Raw genomic sequence first — 18,486 nt, 5'->3', positions numbered from 1 at the left:
TCCTCATCAAATCCGTGCACGGAGGCATTTTTTAAAACCCTAAGTTCTTTACCAAGTCAGACGTGGAGTTGCAATGGCAAGCTGCGACCTGCCTGATGTGTAACCCTTGGTCCTTGTGAAGAGCCTGCCTGGGTCGATCGCATCGCCTCAGACGTGCTTCTACATCTGACCTGCACAATTTAATTAAATTTTTTTTTTTTTACTTCTTTTATTTTGCATTTGCGGCTAATTATTTGTCAGTGAGAGGATCACCACTTTATATGCTGTCTTGAGGAAGTGCCACGCACTTGGAGAGATGAGCCTGCAAGTCGAGCTTGTAGCAGTTTGGCAGACCTGAAGTTGCTGATGGGTTAAGGATCAGGTCCACGGTGACCACGTTACGTTGTAGGGGTTGTGCATCCTCTGGTCTTACTAGGTGACACTCCTGCAGGCTGTGGAAATAGAACCTACTGAAGCATCATCATTTAGAGATGTACCAAGTGTCCCTTGCTCTGACTGGGTAGCTCTGACTGATAAAATTTACAGCCTTCTCCCATTTCCCTTAATTTCTCAGCATTCATTGTAACAGAGTATTTTGTGTGGAGTTCACAAATAGATTGGTAGATGCATTGGATTTTGTGATCGGACCCGAGACTTCATAGCCTTTCGTTTTTTTTTTTTTTTTTTTTTGGCTATGTGACTTATGATTATATCTCGTATCTTCTAGTCCTTTCCAAAACCTTTTTATAGTACTTCTGGGCTGAAGTGCTTCAAGACAATTACCATTAAAATTAATGTTGTGGGAATCTGAGTGTGTTAATTGTCCACACTTTTTTCTGGGAAATGGAAATTAGGGGAATATAGCCCCAAAACATTAGGAAACGGGGCCCATAGGCTTGACTGTATTCCATATAAAAATATTATTAATTGGACCTTTGCATCACTTTTTTTGTATGAGCTGCAATAGTTGAAAGATGCCTAAGCAAATAAAAAATAAGGTTTGGTTGAACTAGAGTGCATGTGTCTGTAACACTTTGTATGAGCTTTATAGTGAGTGTAAAAACCTCATCTTAAAGTGGAAGCAGTACAATGTAAGAACCGCTCAGATATGCGAGAGTGACTGCCGTTTTGCCTCTGATATGGCATTTCGATGTGCGGACCATTGCAAAGGTCTCGACCCAACCCTTCAGTATTTTTAGTTACTGCACTTGAACTTCAGCACATTTAATATTTTTTTAAATTTGCGTTTAGTATAAGCCAATTTTTTTGTGTAAGAAATAGCTGGCATCTTTTGCTGAACAATATTATTCTGAAGAGTGGTATAATTTCATTTTTTTATTGCTAGCCACAGCTGCTAATCAACTCTATGGGTTTTTTTTAAGCCACTAAATTAAAAACAAGAGTCAAAATGAAAACACAGTGTGGAGCTGCTGCATTTTTTTGTGAAATGCAGATGCTCTATGAAATTTTCGCTTACATAAATCATGCGTGCTCGACATTGCTGGCAAAACGGGACGGTTTAAAACCGTGGCTCGTGCACCTTGCAGCTGGTTCTCCACCTTTCATAGCTTGTCTTTCTGCAGCTGATCACTCCCATCTGTTTTGTTGTTGGTTTGGTTTTTTTTTCTTTTTATTGCTACAACAATGTCATTGAAACTACATTCTCTCGGCCCGTATCTCATACTTAAAATATTCTGCTGCGGATCGCTCTGAAACCAGAGCGGGATGCTGGCTCCCCGGGGAGGCAGCTGGGCAGCGCAGGAATTCAGATGTGAAGGAGATGAAAGTGCCTCGCTGCTCTGCGTTCCCCTCTCGGTTTTTCTGTGAATGACGAGCACCTCGGATGAAAGGCACCCTAACAGTAAAAATAGCTAATGCAGCAATAATAATAATAATAAATCATTCCATCAGATATTTTCCACTGCGCTGAGGAATTTTCCTTCTAACTGATGGAATTTATTTTTGGGTTTTTTTACAAACCAACGCTCCTAATTGGCACTGCTTGAGCAATGTGTTGGATGGGCTTCTGTCACCGTTGTTGCCATTTCAAAGACTCCTTGGCTGAAGAGCAGATTGCTGCGCTGCCAGACAATCTTTCTTTCATTTTTATGTGGCAATAGTTCTGTTTCTGCAAGTAATTTTTCCTCCTGGTTTTTCTTTTTGCTTCTTTGAGGACAATTGTTTCTCTGCATGCAATGCTTCTCAAACTGCTGCCAGCTTCCTGGCTGCAGCCAACGTTTTCAAAGGGTTTTGACATTTGTGCGGGGGTTTTTTTTGTGTGTGTGTGCCCACTGTGAGAGAGATGTCTGGGTTTCTGACTCATCTGATGGGGAATGCCAGCCATTTTCTGAAGAAATAAAAACGGGATCCAGGGCAAAGAGCTGGCCTGAGACTTCGCTTGGGACCTCTGATAAGAGCTTGTAGGATACGCTGGGTTTTCAGATACTCCCCATCCCGCTCCAAGTGCCACTGCAAAAACAGCTGGAACGTTTGTAGGTGACACCTGGTGCTTTTCCAGAATGTGTGGTGAGAGCAGCGATAGCAAGATTGTTCGTAAAAGCATGGAATGACCAGTTCTAGCCACTTTCTGAAAACAGGCTGAAATCACCCCAAAATGAGGGCATTAATTTGCCTCTACTGAATAGAGGTTACTTTATGTCCTTGAGCTACTCGGAGGAGAACAACAGATCCTTTGTGCTTCTCTGTGACCTTATTGGTGTGAGAAGTTTGGGAAGGAGCAGCAGAGCATGAGGAGGAGGAAGGATCTTCTGTCCTGCTGCCGCAAAAATGACGGTGTTGGGAAAGGAGCCTGAGCCAGCCTCACCATAACTGCAACATAGGCTTTTGCCCCAAATTTACTGATATTCTTTATTATGTTAGCATTTGAAAATATCTCCCAAAGCTTATGGGTCATTCCCGTGCAAAATCGGATTTTTGCTGCTGAGGACCCTGAGGTTGGCTTGCCGAAGAGGAGGTGACGGTGGCCACCTCGGAGGAGAAGCTGTTCCTTGGGTGCTGGCGCCTGAGCTGCGGTGGGACATGGGTGGGCACGGCCTGAAGCTGTCCCCGAGGCTGTCTCACGTCCCAACCGCGGTCGGGAGTGTTGGGTTCAATCCTGGACTTTAGTCCCGGCGGGCTTCAGCGCCAAAACCGGTGGTTAGAGGGTTCCCTCTGGCTTGCTGCCTGACCAAAGGGGAGAGCAACTCCTGCCCTCGCCCTGCCCTGAGCACCTTCCCGCACTTGGAGGGTTTTATGCAATAATAAATTAAAAGTGCCTGGGTGCAGACAAGCCTCTGCCGTGCAAGGCTGCTCCTGCCCGAGGCCTGTCCTGCACAAGGCGCCCGAAGCAGGCGTTTCTCCCTGCTAATGAGGCCCAGGGCTAATAACCAGCAGACTGTCAGGAATGTCCTGCTGTGCCAAGTAAAGCCTGCTTGGTTGCAATCGCCTGGCGTCCTATTTTTAGAGGTGAATGTAATCACGCTGTGCTTTCTCGCCGGCTTTGCTCGTCGTTTGCGTGCCTCTGCAATCTCTGGTGAAGCAGAGAGGAGGCAGGTTGCTCGAATTTGAGATTTGCTGGTAAACCTGATAGGATGGCACGTGGGTTCCCCAGGCTGTGCCTCCTGTGGAGCTCTGTGCGGACCAGCAGAAGTCATGGAGAGTGTGTTTGAACTTGCTCTCCTCCTGCCCCACCGTGGCTTTCCTGGTGGATTTTTGGCTCCCGGGACCAGACGGAGCAGTGGGGTGCATGTAAGGCGCTGAGTGGGAGCGACCTGCTGCGATGGTCTGGGAGGATGCTCGTGGGTTGAGGGGCCTGATCCCCACGTGGTGTGTGTCCATGCATTAGGGGTCTCAAAGGGAACAGGGCGCTCCCAGCCATGGGAACATGTGCTCTTTCCTTTTCCAGCCTTTCTGTGAGGGTTACTAGAGGAAGGAGAGGATTCAGGCAGCCAGCCAGGTTCACACAGACCCCCAAAGAGTGTCAAATTTGAGTCCTCGTTTCAGCCAGTGATCCAGGAGGGAGGATGTGATACACTTGATCTTGATCGTCCTGGTTGCCTGAAATGTGTTCTCCAAAGCACGTTTAAAATAAACAAGCAAACAAACAAAAAAAACAACCAAACTACTTTTCTTGGTCTTCCTGAAGTTGCTTAAGTGAATGTGGGTAACTTCTGCTCAGGATCTTCTGTAGGTTTTGTCTTTATGACAAGTCACTTCGATGAAGCAAGGTATTTTGTGGATTTCAGAGTATGAAAGATGGGGTAATCTTTTTCTCTTTCCCCAGATGGAGTTCATTGGAGTAAGCCAGCTGTCATTCATCCACGACCTGGGACCAAAGGGCATGTGAGTTGAGCTGTGTCTTTGTGAATTAGGATTCACCGAGAGCACGGCTTTATAAATAAATATTGTTCAAATGAATAACTTTCCTTTCTCGCCAGTAACTGACTGGGGAATATTTTCCCATCCGGATAGGAGAAATTATTAATGTTCAGACAGAAACGCTACAACTTTGGGGAATAATTTTGCGAGCGGGCTGCTTTGTGAGATGTGGGCTGCAGCTCACGGGCTGGCTTGCAGGGTTTCTCCCCTTCCCTCCCTGCAACCTGCAATCCCACTTGTTCTTCTGCTTGTGCTATAAAACAGGGCTCTGCATTTCTTAAATATGCATGATTTCCTTCTGGGGGGTTATTTTTGCTCTTCTTCCAGCTTTCAGGGCATGGTGCAGAGGCTGCTCAGGCACGTCTGGAGGTGGCAGGAGCCATCCCTGGGCACAGGGGCTGGGGGGTTCGGCAAGCATCCTCCACCTGAGAGCCCTCCTGCACCCCTGAGTGAGCCGTGCCACCCATCCTGACCGTGTTTCTGTCCTTGCAGAGAAGGGTTCATCATGAAGCGCTCCGGGGGCCACCGCATACCTGGCCTGAACTGCTGCGGCCAGGGAAGGATGTGCTACCGATGGTCCAAAAGGTACTGCTGGGGTGGGCGAAGGTGGTGATGCTTATGTGCTCCTCGGGCACGCGTACAAAAATCCTCATTCGTCTTTTTCTCCCCCAAACTCTGTGAGTGAGAGTCTTGCTTTTTTACAAAAGTCATGGATTTTTCAGGTCAAAACGGCCCCTAGGCTATTCCCCACCCCTCACCCTTCTGTGTGGAGGAGGGTGGGTTTTTTTCTTCTGCTTTGGAGTTCACAGAATGGACGTGTTGCTCCAGAGGAAAATTGGGATTTCCTACAGCCCTGAGCTGGCAGAAATGGGAATAATCGCCTGGTCCATGCCCAGTTTTCCCTGCTGCGGGAGCACCTGGGGGCTCCGTGCCTTTGGGAGGGGGACACGGTTAGTGACACTGCCCCAGCCAGATTTCAGCCTGGTTTTCTGAGTTTCCCTTCCTCAATTTACAAAAAGAAAGTCAACTAACTGAAACGCTATCTGGATTGCTTTGGAGCTGGATTAAATCAGACGTGACCTGCAGCAGTAAGGAGCTCTGTTTGCTGCAATTAACCTTGGAATTAAAGACGTCGCCCCTTCCTTATTACTGCACGTGCTTAAATGTCGGTGTTTTCATGGGAGTTTTCACAATCCACCCTGTTCCCATGTCCTTTCCTACTGCAGACAGACATAATTTACTGTCCTCATCCCTTTACCTTCTGTGTTAGATCTCGGCGTTTCCTGGGGCTGCAGCACAGCGAGGCATGTGCTGTGGAGGAATATGTGTGTTACCAGCTAGCGTCCAAAAAAACGCAAGGGGTATTTCCTGGAGCTTGCCCTTCCCAGGCAAATATTTCCTTTTGAAAAGGCAAATAGCACATATCTGCCTTAGAGCAACAATTTCTTGGTCTGTAAGAGCTTCCCCAAGCATTATCCACCTTTGGATTTTAGCATCGCTGATGGGCTGTCATTAGTTTTATCTTAAAAAATTCTGTTTTCCAACAAAATCTTTCTGCATTCTTGTGAAGAAAAGGTCCTATTTCTTCATAGTCTTTCCAACATTTCTTAATGTAATTTTACAGAGATCTCTATAATGAGTGCACGAGGAGATGAAGATGTGACCTTCTTTCAGGTCAAATCATTAAATTGTCTCCAATTCTTTTTTCTCTTTTATGGAAAAAAACCCCACTTTTTCCTCTGATAGCCCTCAGTTAACTCTTCCCTATGTTATGCAGAGCTCAAGCTTTAGTGGGGACAGTAGCACATACAGCTCTGATGGATCTCGATATTTCTTCAGAGCATAAAAAGGAGATGGGAGAAGCGTTTGAGTGGGATTGTGTGCAGGGTAACACAAGAGGGGCACCAAATTCACGCCACGGCCTGCTGGGACTGACAGAGTGTGCATCAAGAAATAAGCAAACAACAGTAACATTTCCCAGAGAAGGTTATTTAAGTGAAGGATTTTAGGACATGTCAAGCTGGGGGCAGAGCTCCCCCCAAAGCATGGGGCAGACCGCGGCCAGCCTTTTCCCACAACAGCTTTGCTGCAGGCGTTGGGTTTTCTATACCCCAAATTCAGTTTGGTTATTATAGGTTGTGTGTGTTATGGCCATGGGGGCTGTGGAAAGGGACGCGGAGGATGACAGCGGGGTGATGCTGTGAACAGGCATGGGCAGGACTTCTCGGGCATGCAGGGCTGCCTGGGAAAAACAGAACGGGGGACGCTTGGAAATGCACCCTGTGGGATGTTTGGGAGTGGAATTATGGGCCAAATAGGGAGGGAAGGTGTTTTGGCACCAAATGAGAGGTGATGCTGTGATAACTCTTTCAGGGCCCTTAAAGAAAAGAAAAAAATATGGGATCTGGAAGTAGATGAGGAGCTGAGGCTGTTACTAAAGATACAAGAACGAACAGATTTTTGCGGTATTTTCTGTTGCTTTGTGTGTTTCTTAGTGCGCAGAAGAATGCGGCGAAGGTCTGGTGGTAGAGACCTGTGTGGGACAGAGGGGGCCGGTTACCCCAGCTACGCTGCAGGGGGAGAAAAAATTAGAAATGCCATTCACTCTAAAAAAAATGTGGTTTTTTCCCAGAGTTGCCTTCAGGCTACGGTATTTATGTAAAACCTGCCGGTCATCTCTCCTCATGTGTTTCTAGCAGAGTGCCTGTTGCTTGGCAATAAAAGCTTTCCAAAATGCCTCGTTCATATATTTTGATGGGAGTGAAAGTGATCCTAAGATCGTAATTATGTTAGAAATGTCAAGTTAACTCCCATATAGCATACAAGCTGAATAAAAACCTGGGGTGGAGGAATCCTTGTTGCACCTTGCCCGGTGCTGGGGCACCTGGCTGGGAGGTTTGTGGGCAGGGAGGTTCTCATTGGTTTTGTTAGACAAGGAAACCTGTATTTCCAAAGACTTCTGTAAAAAGGAGTCATGCAAATAACTCTAAAAGTCTTATACTGAATTCAGACTCATTACCCAAGTTCATAAAATAGGCACTTTTCTGCTCAAGAAAACCATACCCTGGACTAGCCCCTGAAGAGAAATTTTGCCATTTAGTTGAACGCTTTCCTTTTCCTGATAAATGATTTGCACTTGTTTTGAAGGAAGCACTTTTCCATTTTATTAATTTTTTTGATGGCTCATGTTTTGAAGACTGGCATGGGAGAAACAGGAGTTACCTGCTTGCTGTGCCCGTACAGGTGGCTGGTGGTGAAGGACTCTTTCCTGCTCTACATGAAGCCAGACTCAGGGGCCATTGCCTTTGTCCTGCTGGTAGATAAGGAATTCAACATCAAGATAGGCCAGAAAGAAACAGAAACTAAATACGGGTTGCAGATCGACAATCTCTCTAGGTAAGAAATACAGACTTTTATTTTGACCCTTTTTAGTTGGCTTTTGGGCTGGCGCAGCCTCCCGCAGGGCTCAGCGCTGGGCTGCTGCTGGTGTGTTTATACCTGCTGGGGATTTGGCCTGTAATGCTGATCAATTCCAATGTCTTAATGAGGCATTTGGGAGCCTCAGCTGCTGTTTGTCCATCCTTGTGGTTATTGCTCGGGCCTGGGGGCACGGTGCACGTTGAGTTGCACGGTCTCTTTTTGCAGCAATTGCTTACGGTAATTTTCTAGGCACTTTGTTCCTTTATGCTGCAAGCAGAGACGTGTCCTACATCCCAACCAGCATATTACCCGAAAGACATGCTAGATGGGATAAAGAGATATTTAATATTTTTATGGTAGCATACAGTATAAGTTCATCTTTTAAAAAAAATACAGTATTAGCTAGGTCCAACTCCCCTCTGAGTTAAGGTGATGCTATTAATTTAAATCTGGGTGTTTATTTTTTTTTTTTTAACGCTTGGCAGTGCAACACTGTGGTAGTCAGTCAGAGCAGCTCAGTGCTGACGTATTCATTTGCAAACAAAACAGCAAAGCACCGTGCTTACTTTTTGCTCAAATAAAATGACCGATACAGGTATGGTTATCAGCGCGTATAGACAGCGAGGAGCAGCCCAATTAAATGCACATGGCTTCAGCATCCCGCCCCACACGCCGTCTGTTTTACAGGTCGCTGATTTTGAAGTGCAACAGCTACAGACATGCCCAGTGGTGGAGGCAGGGCATAGACGAGTTCATTCGGAAACACGGCAAGGACTTCCTCACGGAGCACCGCTTCGGGTCCTACGCAGCCGTGCAGGAGAACACGCTGGCCAAGTGGTGAGGACCGCGGCGAGACTGCCACCGACTCATGGTCCCTTGGGTGCCGCGACCTGCCCCGGCTCTGATGGATAGAGCTGGTAGCGGTCGGTAGCTGTAGGGACTGACGATAATTAGGGAAGTTGCAAAAAATGAGGCTTTCTTCACCGGGAAAGGAATAGCTGTACTGGTGACAGGAGTGCTTTGATCCTGTTATGGCTTTGCATCGCAGCTAATAGCATCAAGTTTCTCTGAATTCGAACACGTTGGGTATTATTGTAAGGTTAAAAATGGTATCTTGATGCACGTGTAGTTGGCAGGATGCTTATGAGTTAAAACCAGTACTGCTCTTTCATTAAGATATTCCTGGCTTCAATTTTATCCAGTTTCTGATTTTGGAAATGCTGTTCCCTTAGGGTTTAGATCTTTGGGCTCTGGGTTATAAGCTCACGGTAACGTAGGTGCTATTGAAAACGTTTGCCTCTTTGGCTACTCCCTTCTCCATAGTTCCCTCCCAAAGCAGCTGTGCTGCAGCCTGTCCTGCCCATGCTCCTTTGCAGCCAATGGTCTGGTCATGTCCTTCATGTTCTGAAATGCAAGATATGTCCTGCTCATTACATTTGCAAGGCTGATTCTCATCCCATAAGCACAGCATTGCCCTTCCAGGCACCACGGATGTGTTCAGGTGCAAATGTCACTCATTGGGTTGAAGAGCAGCATCAGATTCAGGCCTTGCAGATTGGCTTTGCAATGAAAGAGAATCAGCAAATGCAAATTCCAGTGTAGTCTGAGGGTGCCTGGGCTTTATGCGCACAGCAGTCCCATGAGAAATCCTCCTGTCTGTAGCGTAACCTAATTGCACTAAGCCATTCCCAGAAGCACCTCAAAAAATTGATTCTAGCTGGAAGCAAACCCTCACAGTGCTCTCACTGCAGCTTCTGCCTTGCAGCAACCACTGCCCAAATAGTTTCTGTAAATCAAAGCAAACACCACTCCGCCATCCTTTCCTGAGAGCCAAACCTAGCTCACATGTCGGGCAAAACCCAAGAATATTGCGTGCAGTTGGCAGAAGTACCAAGTGGCACTTAATAATCTCTTATTGTGCTGTTTCATTAAGCTACTAATAGCAGTGTGAAATTCTCCCTGCAGTGTTGTCCCAATTCTTGAAATTCTTTTGAGAAGAGAGCGTAAATGGCATTAACACAGAACCCTGTTGGTCTTCAGCTATGGACTTTGTTTAACGAAGGGGAAGGAAACCTAAATCTATGCGCTGTGTTTGCTTTTACAGGTATGTAAATGCTAAATGGTACTTTGAAGATGTCGCAAATGCCATGGAAGCTGCTAAGGAAGAAATTTTCATCACAGATTGGTGGTTCGTACTTCCGTATTTGGATGTTGACCAGCTATCTCTCTTGGGACGTTCCCGACAATGCGGCACTGTTCGGAGGCCCTACAGTATGGCAGCTAGCCGTGCAGCCAGATGGTTTGGCAGCACACCCAAACATCTCCTTGTGTTGTATTCAAAGGCCTTTTCAGGAGGGTTGGCAGCAAAAGCGCATGCTTGAAATCAACAGCTTGGTTGTCTCCTTCCAAGGAAAGGCCTGCAATTGCAGGAAGACACCACCTGAATTGCAAGTGTTATGGCTTGAGGTGCTCATCAAGAGTGTAAATGGCTGCAGACCTGAGGAGCACGAATGTCTTTCAGTGTGTAAGGGAACGTGGATGCTCAACCACCTCCGACAGTGCTCTTCCCATAGGATCCTGCATGGGATCCTCCTTTCAGCTCCTCCTCGGTGTCTTGGGAAGCCTCATGCCATCAATGAGAGCATTTCTGGGGGGGGGGGGATTTTGCTCTGCTCTTAAATGGGCCAGACAACGGAGGGGAAGTTTTGTCACCCCTTCCGAGCTGCCTGGCTGCCGATGGACCTGGCTCTGCCCACTTCTTAACTAGTAATTCAGCATGTTTATGCAGTGCCCTGGTTCCTGTTTGAGGCAGAAGAAGGGTGCTCTTGTAGACTCGGGGCAGAGTTACTTGGCTGGATGCCGGTTGTGGCTGCCTGTGTCTTGCCTTTGCGGAGGTTAATCTGGCTGAACCAGCCTGGACCTTGGGGATGGAATGGTAGGGCAGGGTCCCAAGCCACAGCTCAGGTGTCTTCTTTAACGTTGGGCACATCTCTGTGCTCCTCTTTCTCCAGCGGTTAAAATGAACCTACTAATCCACTGCCCATAGGAACTGGGAGGATTCTTGGGTGGCAATTATTATGAGAAAACTAAATAGGGTGTTAGCATTTCCTGGGGTAAACCTGTTTCCTTACAGGACCGCAGATAATGAACATGGTTTAGTGGGCATGGTTGATGGTTGGACTCGATGATCTTGAAGGTCTTTTCCAACCTAAATGATTCTATGATTCTGTAAACCCAATGCTCCTGGATCCCCATGCGCGACATCAGGTAGCAATGCAAGAGCATCGCATTTCAAACCCGTTGCCTCTTACTTGATGTTTTATTCAGGCAGTTGTTAATGTATCTTGGAATTCCAAAACTTACCTGAAACTTGGAGTTTAAGATAGAAATGCTGTTGTCAGAAGCATGTTTTTTAGGATGTAGCAATATGCTTTATCCAACCACAAGTTCCCATGTTCGGTACAAAAGTAAAGGAAGGAAATTCTGTCACTTTGCTTTGCAGGAGTTAGATGAGATTGTTTAATTATTCCTTGTAATCCTTAAAGCTATGAATCAATAAAATGTCCTGTTGAGAGACCATATTGCATTGTATTTAAGCAGCAAGGAAAATTCAGCACAAGTCTATGCTACTCAGCCTAAGTACCAGGAGAACTGAAATCTCACTCTTATTTATTTTTTATGTCTACAGATTTCTTTCAAATCTACCTTGGGGTTTTCTTTTGTTGCATCTTTCTTTCATAGATAGAGTCCAAGTTTTCCCATTTATACATGACTGTTAAGCTTGGTCTCACGGGCTGTTGAATATGAAGATGAATGTGCTGGACACGTCCCCTGCCCTCTGTAATGTTCTGTTATTAAAAAACAAAGAGCGTGGTGTTGGAGAATGCATCACTCTGGGACATGAGTCTTCACATCCACTTTATACAAACTTTGATTTCTTTGCTTCCCAAGTTGATTATTGAGGCCAGTGCTTTGTTTTGCAGACTACGTATGCTGTGTTTTTTCCACTCCTTTATTTTCTTAGGCTGAGCCCAGAAATCTTCATGAAACGACCCGTTGTGGAAGGAAATCGCTGGCGGCTGGACTGCATCCTCAAGCGGAAGGCAGTAAGTGAGCTCCAGCTGCAACCTTCACCCTGCCGAAAACCCCGTGCGCCCACCCAGTTGCAGGGTCATACTGGGACTGGAGCGTTTGCACCGTTTATTTTGTTAGGGATGAGAGGTAAAGCTGGCCAAGCCTCACATGTAATTTAGAGGTACGGGAAAGACTAAGCACTTCGTGGTGGCTCTCGGTAGGTGGTTTGTGCACGACTCTGTCGTGCGGATCCTACCTGTCATTGCTATGTGTTGTGTGTCTGTGCTGCAGCTTGAGGAGCTGAAACTGTGAAAGATACCGTCAGTCTGCCAAGAAAATCAGGATGTCGTTAGCAAAAAGTCACTTGGTGGCGTCCAGAGGTTCACGCTATCTCACGATAGCCTTCTCATTGTGTTTTCCATACTTGATACATTGCATAGGTCCTTGCTACAACTAAACACCAAGGAACTGATTGTTGCTGTTCACCCACCATTCCTTGCTGTTGTAAAGAAGTGCCTGTTGACATTAAGCTTCATCCCAGTGTCTCCCAGCCCCATTACCCCAGTTGGACCCCCTCTTGCCTTTGTCCTGCCCGGGCCATGCTGCCAAAAGCTCTTCATGCCATAGCTCTTTCACAGCTGCTACCATTGGTAATAATAAATTTTAGTGGAGCATATAAGAAAGGCCAAAGCCTGAAAAGTTTTTGTGTTTTCTGATTATTATTTCCAAGGATAACTTACATGGTTAGAAAAGGCTTTATTTTGTTGGTAGCTGGCTCTCACCACTTATATGTCTCCTGGTTTTCTTTGTTCCTACCCACGCCTTTCTGTATTTTGCTGGCTCTTGTGGCCACTAAGACGAGGCAGATCAGCTGTGTCCTCCCTGCCTGTCCCTTCTCGGGTAGAGACTCTGGTCATGAGGGTCCTGGTGTATTGATGTGGGGAAAAGGGCTTCAGCAAAGCGTGAAAAAAAAAACCACAAACCAGTGTACAAGCACAAGCAGCATCACGTTCCCCAGAGCTGGATTGTGGTGTTCAGCTTGTTTACAAGGGGGTGATAAACATGAGTCAGAGGCTTGGACTCCGATCTGCATTGCCATGTTATCCAAGTTGTTAAATGCTCATGTTCAGTAAGCAAATGCTTGTATAAACTTGATAAGGCTTTTTTCCTTCTGTTTTAATTTCTCCTTCTCTGCTGTTCCTCCTGAACAGAAAAGCTCAGACCTGCTGTTGACCTGGTGCCTTTCCTGGCATCTCCCGGTCAGGATTCCCATGCAAAGCTCTGTGCTGTTGCACGCTCTCCTTTCTTGTGCAGCACTTTGAGAGACGAGCAAGCAACTGCAACTATTAGCTCTGTTTCTCTTTTCTTTAAGCGTTTTCATCTCAGACAACAGTTTATTTTGCTGCTGGTTGTACTCTGCTTTCCAATAACACACCTGGCTCCAGACTATAGAGAACGTGTTTCATGGAGCCAAGCGAGGCAGACAGAGAAGCTGAGTGTGAGGTGTTTGTGAGCGTGGGTTGTACTTTGGTTGTTCTCCCAACCTGCGATAACACCAGTGCTAGAAATGGTCGCTTGTCCCATGTGAGCAGTGAGTCAGGAAGGGAAGCGTGGCCGGGGAAGTCCCTTGAACTCTTGGTGTGATAGAAGGGCAGGAGTCCAGGTGGACATGCTGAAATAGTCTTTGACTCCTTCCCCTTCCAAACCAGTTGTCGTCACAGTCCTCACCCCTCCACATGTGGCCACAGGGCATGCTTACTGGATGGAAGAATTTGGCTTTGTTGTGTTGACATGGATTTTCCTATGGCTGTAAATACCTTGTAAGAGTGAGGAGTGTCTTAAGGTTAGTTCCTGGAAATACTTGCCTGCTCTTTTGCTTGTGGCGTTTCTTTGGCATGACAGGGTTGTCAGCAAGCTGGTGTCTAGATACAGGGGTAAGGCTGTCCTTTATTTATGTACAGTGCTGCCTTGGACTTCTCTGGGTGCAGCGGAGAGCAGAATATCATCCACAATTTGGAGACTGCCTAAGCTCTCAGTAGCAGCTTTACAGGAATAGGAACTTAAAAAGTTGTGGAAAGTTTGGGTCCCAAGTTTAAGCCGCAAGCTCCACTGCAAGAAGTTAAACCATGATGATTTATGGCAACTGAAGGTGTCCCTGTGCGTGACCAGCATCTGCCGGGGTTTGGGAAGTACTTGGCAGTTTTGAAAGTGCTTTAATAAGTGTCCTTAGAAACCCTCCTGTGGATACCACTCTGGTCACAAAAAGCACCATCTCCTTGAGCACCTCTCATTGTTTTCCAGGAGCTTGTTTAGCTCTACCAGCAGAAAGAACTTCTTTGCTGGTGTTGAGTTGGTTGCATCTCCTTGAGGAGAGGGATATCCGTATGACCGCACTGGTATCGTTGTCCTGCAGAGGCTTTTAACTGTAGGCAAACCTCAGGGCAACACGAAGCAGCGGAAAACTGAAGTTCAGTGGATGCGTGCAACACCATTGTATGTGGAGTGAATCACGTTTGCAAAATCTTACCTCAAAGGATGTTTAAAAGGGGCTACTGTAAGAATAACCTGTTGATGGGCTTTGGGGTAGCTCAGCTCTTCACACGTGAATCCAGGTACTGAGCCTTCCTCTGGAAGCTGAAGAGCTTTCCTGAGCAGTGCTGTGAGGTCACTGTGGTGGATCTGGAAGAGCGGAGTCAAGAACAAGTAACCTTAGCCTGCGTTTCTGTCTGCAGGCACAACATGCTTACTGCCTACTAGCTTTTCCTCGCTTCGGAAATGGACCATATCCATTGACATACCTGCATACCTTGTGTTTCTTTCTATTTCTGACAGCAACAAGGAGTGAGAATTTTTGTTATGCTGTACAAAGAGGTGGAGCTTGCCCTAGGGATCAACAGTGAATACAGCAAGCGGACGCTCATGCACCTCCATCCAAACATTAAGGTAATTGCACATTGGGCAGGTGTATGAAGGACATTTGCATTCATTTGTCTTGATAGCTAGTGCTGACCCTCCGTGTATTTGGGTGTGAGCCAGAAGAAGACCGTTTCCCACCATTGCAGTGGGAATAGTCTGAGAAGACATACCCATACAGTGATTACCACATCTGGCAACTTCATTTCTTTAGGTTATAATTGAACATAAAATTGCTTAGTTTAGACTTGCCAAAGCAACTATTCATCTAATTCACAAGAAACATATTTCACGTGACGAGTTAATGGGGTGACATCAAATGGAAAATTACAACTTGAGAATGTCTCATTTCAGCATTTCTGTTCATATATAGACGATGAGAGTCAACACTGGATATTTACATTCCCATTGTAAATGAACAGCATTGCTCTGTCCTGTGCTGTTGCGCTGCTGCTCTACCACTGAGCAGAGAATGAGCTGTGGCAAACGAACCAGTAGACAAGGCTAGATCCAGTCTCCTGAAATTAGAGACGTATATATTTTAACGAGCAATAAGATATATGTTATGTGTAAGGGTGGCTAACAGGCTGCTAGAATAATAGATTTATTGTCACTTGATCAGTTGTCATGGTGAAGGGAAGCATCCATTCACCATCATCTTCACAGCAAGGCTGGAAGGCATAACTGGAAGATATGTGCTAGCTGTGTAACAGGTTTTGGGAGCAGCCAGGTGAAACTCTGTAGCTTTTCCCCCCGGCAGCTGGTCTAATGGCTATCCTCTAGAATTAAAAAATAAAACTATATACTGTATGCCTAGATACAGAAATTACCTTGCCATAAACATGTCAAAAAGAATCTCATAAACAAATGCCAAACAACTTGCTGATTTTAAATGGGGAAAAAAAACCAGCCAACTTCTCATCCCACTTATGTAGCGGCAACAACCAAAGAAGTGAGTCAGATCACCAATATGTTGTTTTCTCTTAGAGCAGGCTCTGCGTTTGAAAGCTCAGCTATTATAGCTCTACTGAAAAAGTGATTTTATTTGTCGAAACAGTTTTCCTTGACTGTGGTCCTCTTCTGAACTCTGTTGTTTTGAGCGTGACCTATCCCAACATCAGTAACCATTCCTGCTCGGGAATACCCCCATCGTGGAGAAGCACCCGCCTGCCCGTAAGGCTCAGCCCAACTCAGGGGCGGTCACATAGCTTCTGTAACTACAGTAGTCTGTGCGGAGGCATCTTCTAAAAACTCCAGTGTTTCCCCATCATCCTGAGCAGCCAAAAAACCCCCGCTGGGCAGCCCTCTGCCTGGAGGGATGTAAACCAGGCAATGATGCTGAGCTTGAGTGCTGGTTTTCTCTCCAGGTGATGAGACACCCGGACCACGTGTCCTCCTCCGTGTACCTCTGGGCCCACCACGAGAAACTCGTCATCGTTGACCAGTCCGTGGCATTTGTGGGCGGCATCGACTTGGCGTATGGCAGGTGGGATGACGATGAGCATCGCCTGACCGACGTGGGCAGCGTCAAACGAATGGCAGCAGTGAAATCGGTGTCGACAACCAACCTGGCAGTAAGTGAGCTTGCTCCAGCAGTTGGCCGCATTCAACATCTGCATGTCAGGTTTGCGGTGGGGATGAACAAGTGGTGTCCGCTTCTAAGCGTAGGGTTGGCTTTAGGAGGTTTGAAGAGGAATAGTAATGAGAAGGAGGAAGTGTGTGAGCATCATATGACTCTTTAGGGCTAGATCCTGACCAGCCCTTGCTAGGGCATGGAGATAGCTGGGTTTCCCCTGGAGCTTGGAGCAGCAGTTGCAATTTGGAGGCTACGTTCTTAATAAAACTTAGCTAGAAATGCACAGTAGGCACTTGCAGAGTGCTCCGATCTTCTGGATACTCGAGCCCTCAGCAGATGCCTGCCTTGCTGAGCTTTCTGCTAACCTGGGTCTGTATGCATCTAGAGATCTCTAAAAAATTTAAAGAGGTCTAAATTGACGAGAATTTCAAGGGGAGTAATAATCCAGGGTAGAGTTATGGGACTGCAGAAGGTACTGCTAGCATTAATGGTTTTTTCTGTCAAGTGCCTCCTCGGTACAGACTGTCTCCCTCAAAAGCATTCGTAGTTCCTACTGAAGTGTGTCTTTGTCACAGGGCAAGGTTTGGCTCGTGGTTGTTTCTGAGCATTGATACGCACAATAATCTGTAATTGAAGGGGAACCTGTCTGTACATGGCCTGCAGCAACGTCCTGTGTCTTTTAAGTCTGCAGCGGAGTTGTCTGAATGTGTCCCCCTGCAGTCTGAAGCTCTGGCCCCAGAAAGCCACTTGTTCCAGAGAAATGCTGATGATGTTCCAGACACATCAAAAATGAAAGGAGTAGGAAAACCCAAAAAGTTTTCAAGGTTCAGTATTTACAAGCATCTCCATAAACACGGCATGCACCATGCTGACAGCGTCAGCAGCATAGACAGTGAATCAAGTAAGTAGTGCTTTTCAACTAAACAACATATATAAAGCATGTGTGGAGGTGGGTGGGTGGGCGTACGTGCAGATTCACGTAATTTCTAGGGTAATGTTCTTTGTAAGGAAGGAAAGTTGATGAATTTCTTAACTATCAGAATAATAACTACGTGTAGTCAATATATAAATTTGTGTCACTGCAAAATAGACAAGAAAAGTTTTAAGTGGATTTGCATTTAGTTAATTAGCAATTGTCACGAGCCACTAGATGATGTGATGTAGTGTACATGATGTCTAATGTTTCTGTTGTTGGAAAATTTTTGTTCCTGCAAGGGAGAATTGAATCTTTCATTTTCAACTTGTATTTATTATAACAAGGAAAACAGTTTCTGAATGTGATTATCCCCTCTCATAGGCTAGTGTTACCTGGGTTTGAATCAGTTCGCTCAGATGGAAAGATTCCCAATTTACTCACTTACTAGAGAGGAGAGACCATTCAACAGTTGAATATTTGACTGCAGCTTTTAATTCCCCACATTAAAAACAGCTTCCAAGCTAAAATTACAAGGATTGGCTTGACATTTATTCTAGCATGGAGTCCTTCCTGAAATCTGTTCCTGAAGTCCGCAGCTCCTGAAGCCGTATATTGTTCGCGATGGGAACTTATTCGAGTTTCCATCACTCCCTGCAGATCTTACTCTGCCTCTGGCCGGAGGAAGCCTTGCTGGAGCATAGTTTGGCTTGGTTGCAGTCAGCTCAGGACATAGCCATGGCTTTGCTACTTCAAGATATCTGTTCGGTTTAAAACCGGCGGGGTCTTGGATTTGGTCCTTTGCCTGTTGGTCACTTGTAATTTCAGCAAATTGACATCTCTTTTGAGATCCTGTCATGCAAGGTGTCTTCAGACAGGATCAGGCACCAGCGTAGCAAAAGCAGATGTATGTTTTTGCCATGAATAGAGCATCTTGACTTTCTGCAGGTTACTGTAACCCCACTAGAAGTCAACCGAATATAATCCAGAGTTTAAAGCCCCATCTGAAAATGTTCCATCACCACACAGAATCCAAACAGGGGCTCGCTGAGCCTCAGGAGGGTAAGTGGAGGAAGGCAGAGGTGCAGACTTTAGCTGCTGATGTTTTTGCGTTGTAATGATGGTGAGAGTTAGGTTGGGTGCCAGGATCAGCCTTCGCTGCTTGTTGTTCTCCCAGCATCCTTCGTACCCCTCTGAGGACATCCTGGCAGAAGAGCCTTCTCCAGAAGCTTCA

The 18,486-nt window shown here is 46.1% G+C and overlaps 1 protein-coding gene across 3 annotated transcripts in view; it reads left to right on the top strand.

Moving 5' to 3' along the window:
- PLD1 (phospholipase D1, phosphatidylcholine-specific) overlaps positions 1 to 18,486 on the top strand; it is a 67,002-nt gene that overhangs the window by 25,189 nt on the left and 23,327 nt on the right. For 2 of the 3 annotated variants that reach the window (XM_010572897.1, XM_010572896.1), the window contains exons 7-16: positions 4,262 to 4,320; positions 4,849 to 4,941; positions 7,600 to 7,752; positions 8,464 to 8,613; positions 9,881 to 9,964; positions 11,801 to 11,882; positions 14,683 to 14,793; positions 16,131 to 16,337; positions 17,024 to 17,240; positions 18,201 to 18,314. In XM_010572897.1, the coding sequence (XP_010571199.1) occupies positions 4,262 to 4,320; positions 4,849 to 4,941; positions 7,600 to 7,752; positions 8,464 to 8,613; positions 9,881 to 9,964; positions 11,801 to 11,882; positions 14,683 to 14,793; positions 16,131 to 16,337; positions 17,024 to 17,240; positions 18,201 to 18,314 (1,270 nt within the window). The remainder of the gene's footprint in view (positions 1 to 4,261; positions 4,321 to 4,848; positions 4,942 to 7,599; positions 7,753 to 8,463; positions 8,614 to 9,880; positions 9,965 to 11,800; positions 11,883 to 14,682; positions 14,794 to 16,130; positions 16,338 to 17,023; positions 17,241 to 18,200; positions 18,315 to 18,486) is intronic. The other variant, XM_010572898.1, reaches the window with a different exon arrangement.

This window comes from Haliaeetus leucocephalus, unplaced genomic scaffold (assembly GCF_000737465.1).
Source record: "Haliaeetus leucocephalus isolate CR32 unplaced genomic scaffold, Haliaeetus_leucocephalus-4.0 Scaffold362, whole genome shotgun sequence".
Classification (NCBI taxonomy): Eukaryota; Metazoa; Chordata; class Aves; order Accipitriformes; family Accipitridae; genus Haliaeetus; species Haliaeetus leucocephalus.
Note: the sequence above shows the minus strand (reverse complement) of the source record. Positions and strands in the feature narration are given on the sequence as shown.